The sequence below is a fragment of the Melanerpes formicivorus genome, unplaced genomic scaffold (genome assembly GCF_026170545.1).
Source record: "Melanerpes formicivorus ecotype bairdi unplaced genomic scaffold, bMelFor1.0.p_v2 SCAF_16, whole genome shotgun sequence".
Lineage (NCBI taxonomy): Eukaryota > Metazoa > Chordata > Aves > Piciformes > Picidae > Melanerpes > Melanerpes formicivorus.
This window is the reverse complement of record NW_027142368.1, coordinates 2358990-2364041: the sequence shown is the minus strand read 5'-3', so window position 1 is coordinate 2364041 and position 5052 is coordinate 2358990. Positions and strand designations below refer to the sequence as shown.

General features: G+C 54.2%; 1 protein-coding gene across 1 annotated transcript in view; it reads right to left on the bottom strand.

The window, feature by feature from the left end:
• SLC6A5 (solute carrier family 6 member 5) overlaps positions 1-4264 on the bottom strand; it is a 35114-nt gene extending 30850 nt beyond the window's left edge. The window contains exons 1-4 of the mRNA XM_068148545.1: positions 4256-4264; positions 2875-3402; positions 1565-1703; positions 133-264 (exon numbers count right to left, since the gene is read on the bottom strand). Of these exons, the coding sequence (XP_068004646.1) occupies positions 133-264; positions 1565-1703; positions 2875-3402; positions 4256-4264 (808 nt within the window). The remainder of the gene's footprint in view (positions 1-132; positions 265-1564; positions 1704-2874; positions 3403-4255) is intronic.
• Between the last annotated feature and the right edge of the window lie 788 nt (positions 4265-5052).

Below are 5052 nucleotides of genomic sequence, written 5' to 3'. Positions count from 1 at the left end.
GCGGAAACCAGAGGGAGATCATGCGGCTGCGCGCCTGCGGACGCGCTAGGGAGGCGGCGGTGCTTAAGCCATGCAAGAGAGGGGGTGCAGGACATGCTCCCCAAAAACCGGGCCGGCTCCTGCTCCGCTCACCTTGCAAGGCGGGAATGGCTTTCCAGACTGACACGGGCCCCTGACTAGCAAACTGCCCCAGGGAGACTTCCAGGAAGAAAATAGGGATCCCGGCCAGAGCCAGCATCATCAAATAGGGGATGAGGAACGCACCTTGTGGGGATGAGGGGGAGGGGAGAAAAGAGAGAACAACCTCAATCAGCACGCACAGACCGTGGGGGCCGAGCCTCCTCATCCATCACACCAGGGTGAATTCGCCTACCACCATGGCCCGGCGCGGAGAGCCCCGCTCAAGCTCCGCGGGGCAGGGACCCCCGCCTTAGCAACCCCCGCGGCAGGCTGGGAGCGGGCTCTCCTGGGGCAAAGCGGGGCTGTTTATGCCCGGGGATACAGGGAACAACCTGGTCAAGATCTGCGGCTACTGAACGATTTCGATTTGTTAACGATTCCTGGTGCCCCCAGACCGGGGGAAGGGGAAGCAGCTTTCTGTATTTCCAGCACTTGCTGGAGAGAATATTGCCATTGAACGAGTATTTTAACACCTTCCGCTTCAAAGTTCCTACACGTAAAAAGGTAAAGACTGGCTTGGGTTTAGAATCGCTAGTTCCCTCACGCAAACCAGCTCTTACAGCCTCTGCACACCTGGTCCAAACCCTCACAGCACCCACATCCCCCACTGAGACCCCTGCGCAGCCAGAAGCGGTTCACAGCGCAGGATGAACACAGCAGCCCCCAGCGGCTCCCAGTTTAGATGAGACCTCTGTTAGAACCTCCGCAAACAAACTTTTTCTTCTCCAGACAAGCGATTAACGGCAGAACCCTTCTTCCAACCTTATTCTCCTCCGTTCTGCTCTATTATCCTCTGTTTTGCTCAATTTCAGAGATTGTTTTTTCAGTCGTTTTATGGAGAGGTTTAGAAGAAACTCCCCAAGCTTCACGAAATAACAGAACGGCTCTACTTGCGTCCCAGTGTCCTTCTGTGACTTTCCTGATTGGAAAACCCTTTGTATCGTCCTCACCTCCCTCCACTTCCCCAGTCCCGTCGTTTGTGGAGTTAGACCAGATTGAACCAGGCGAAATGGGAAGCTCGAAGCCCTCATTCTGTGTCCAGGTGTGATCAGCTCTTCGTTTTCCTCCCTCTCCTACCAGCGCCAGCTAACTGTACGTGTTTCAAAGGAGAGCGCTACCTTCTAACGAAATCCTGCCGGAGATTTCCTACTTTGAGAGCTGACCATCAGAAAACCCTAGCCAGGATTCTCAGCCAAGTTGTTGGTGGTCTGGAGGTGCCCTCAGAGCTGGGCTCAGCCCGGAGCTTGCTGCCCGGTTTTGCCAGACAAGAGGACACCACTTCCCCCCCGCTTCTTTCCCTCCTGTTTCTCCCCACCGAGAAGGCAGGGACCGGTTCAGCCACGTACGGTACTGCAGGTAGAGAGACAGGAAAAAGCCATCATACCTCCCCCATTCTTAAAGGCCAGGTACGGGAACCTCCAGACATTGCCCAGCCCCACTGCATAACCCACCATGGAGAGGATGAAATCCAGCTTGCTAGACCAGTTCCCTCGGGCTTTATTTTCATCCCCTACATCGTCTTCCTAAAAGAGGGGAGAAGGAGAGGGGGGAAAAAAAGAAAAGTCGGAAAACAGCCACTTCTGCCAACAAGCATCGCGGTGTTGCTGCTGCCGGGTTCACCGGAGGGAGAAAGAACGGGCGGGGAAACGGGGGATCTTTCCATGCAGCCCCTGCCTGGGCTCTCTTCTGACAGAATAAACAACAGAGCAGCTTTTCAAAACCTGGCCCTCGGCCAGGCTGCCCCCGAGGGAGGAGAGACCGTGAGTGCAACCCCGGGGTGTCAGTTCCCACTGGCCGGGTACCCACGCCCCGAATGCGCAGGGCTGGGCTCCACGGCGGCCTGCCCGGGGCCTCCGGCCACTGCAATGCGCATCTCCCAGCCATGCTGGCATCTTCACAGGGCCCCGGGAGTGGCCTGGCTCCTCATCGTCTGCTGCGCCGGAGGCCAAACTGCCCTCTCTGAGGAGCGGAGCCCTCGGACGGGGACCGACCAACCGCCGGCCCCAGAAAAGCCGGCACGGGCCCGGCCGTTTCCCCTGGCACACAGAAACCAAGTGAAAAAACCGCTTTTAAAGAACGAAAACCTTCCCCCCTCCTCTTCCTGGGCAAACCCAGACAGGCAGGGGGGCAGAGAGAGCATCGAGAGCGGTGGGCGCCGGCACCTGCCAGGCTCCGCAGCCCGGCCAATGGCAAACCCCTCCCGGGACGCAGTGCCAGGGGCTAGCAGGGTTTGGTATCCTGTGGGGTTCAGGTGATTTTTTTATTTTTGGTTACAGGCTCCAAGGATTGAGCAAACGACTGAGTCTGAGAGGGGGAGAGCATCTTTCCTGCCTTTGGCATCTGATGCTGGGGACAGGACTTGGCCTTGGGGACAGGACTTGGCCTTGGGGACAGAGAGGGGACACCAACCGGACCGGATGATGGAGGCATGGAGGCATGGCTCAGTGAACACTTTGGAATTAGCCGGGCACTGCTGACTGTCAATTATACCCATACCCCATGGTTAGCCCTCAACAGCAGTACAATATCTTGCCCCAGACTTCTTCTCCCTTCCCCCTCCCAACGACACAGCCCCACCATTGACTAATTTGAACCTGATTTTAGAGCTTCAGCCCATACCAGTGCTGAGAAGCAAAGACCTCTCACTCCCACAAACTGAACTGGGGGAAGAAATCCTGAAAGGAGCCAACTTACCCCCTCCACTCTGCCGGGAAGAACAGAAGTGTTGCCATCTGTGCCCAGCACCACAGTACTCTGGCTCAAGCTCACCCAGGAGCCTTTGGCATTGTTTTGCTCCAGTGTGCTCTTACCAAGGGTTAGATTGGCGTCCCCGTCTGTGCTCTGCAAAGCAGGGATTTTGCAGTGAGGGATAGCGGCTTGCCCGGCGGCCCCTGCCCCAGGAGTGTGCTTGCATGGAAAGGTTTCCACAGATTCCCTCCGGAGGGTGGAGTTGGCTTGCACCGGGGTGCTGCTGAGCTTGCAGATCCCGACTTTGGTCCTCTCGAAATCATTTGGTTTAGCTTCTTCGGAGGGAAGGGTTTTGCAGTCGTTAGAGACCGATCGCGGAAGCCTGGCCACCGCGGCAGGGGCTTGCGATGGGGCATTCTGCGGCGCATTTTCAGGGCTGATTCTTACAACCCCCGCACCTTCACTGGGCCCAGCGGCACCGGTTTCAGGATTGCTCACAAACGGCTTGCTCATATCCCTTTGACTGGCGTAATCCTGAAATGACAACGTCACATATTTTATGAAAGGGGAAAAAAAAACCAAACAATTGAGGAATGCAAAGATTCTACGATTTGAGGGTTTTTTTTTCCTCTCGGGCACAAAATGCGCGGGGGGAATCAAAAGTATTGCGGAATTTCGAGGTGCCCCAGCCCACCTGTTTGCCCTCTCATTCAGCGTTAATATCCTGGGGGAGAGAAAAATAAGGTTTTAAAAAAAATAATAATAAAACAAACAAACAAACAAAACTCAAAGAAAAACGCAGCCCCAGCGCCTGCAAAACCAGAATTCGAGTTTAAATAAAGTGCCTCTACAGCACTGCGCCGCCAGCCCTCGTTAGGTTTCACAGCACGGCTGTGGGATGCTCCCTTCCCTATCGCCGGTGTAGAAAGATTCTTTAATTTTACGCCCCATTTCCTTTCTGTCATTCAACAATGCACATCAGCTCTTTTGCCTTTCTTTTTTTTTTTCTAATATATATAGGCAATAGAGAAGCTGCCCTGTAGGCAGCCGGAGACGGGGAGGGGGGGGAGGTTAAAAAAAAAGAAGGTGAAATAGCGCTGGAGAGCATTTCTGAACAGGCTGTCACCCTTCCGAATCCAACAGCGAGACAACGAAACACAAAACCAACCAAACCCAGCGAAATTTCTCTGCTCCTTTGCTTATGTTTTCGACTCGCACGCCTCTAAAGATTTTTTTAAAGCATTTCTTACTCATTAAACAGATTCTTGATGACATTCCCTGCCACCCCCACCCCTGCCTTTCCCCTCCATCTTAAAATCGTAACTTAAAAAGCATATATTTGTTATTATCTTTTTAAAAGTCGGCAGGAGAACCCTCCTAACCACACCTTTTCCATCCATGTGATGTTAAGAATACGCCTGCTTTCCTGAAGAAGGTTTCACCAAACCACCCGGCGCTGTCTCCGCTGCAAGTTTTTTCCGCGTCCTAATCCCAGTCTCCCAGTGATAAAATAAGAGGGACTTTGCCCCTTGTCCGATGCTCTTCGAGGTACCGCCGTTCCCTACCACCCCCCACACACTCCCCCTTCCTTTCCGCTCTGGTTTCGCGGACTGACAGCAGCCATCTCCCGGGGCACTGCGGAAAGGTTCGCGGACAGACCACGGACAGCTCCCGGAGCACCGCGACAAGCTCCGGAGGCAGCTCCCCCTCCAGCACCGCTTCCCTCGCTACGCGAAAGACACCACCAGCATAAGGTATCCAACCCCAAATTTAACGGCCAGCACCCCTTTCAGCCCTTTTCAGTATCAAATAAGAGATCCAAGCACTTACCATGCTTTAAATAGCCACCAATTGACTCAGTAGAGGCAAACCCAGCAGTACAAGCAAAACCAGCAGCACAGGCAATAGACAGACTGCCCAGTGGAGAGCAAAGCTTTCTATACTTCCTTGGGAAAGACTGGGTTTGCGTCAGTGCATAGCAAGGTGCCCTTCGTTTGACATTTTCTTGATAATAAGAGTTTGATAAATCATTACCCCTGGTTTCAGATTTTAAAGGGACAAGGCGCAGCCGGAGCGTCGGCTGCTGTCACTCACCCGGCAGCGGGATGGCGTGGTCCCTGTGACTCAGACGGGGGCTGACTGCTAAACCAGAGCCAGCAAGAGCGGGGAAGAACTTTCTTGTCG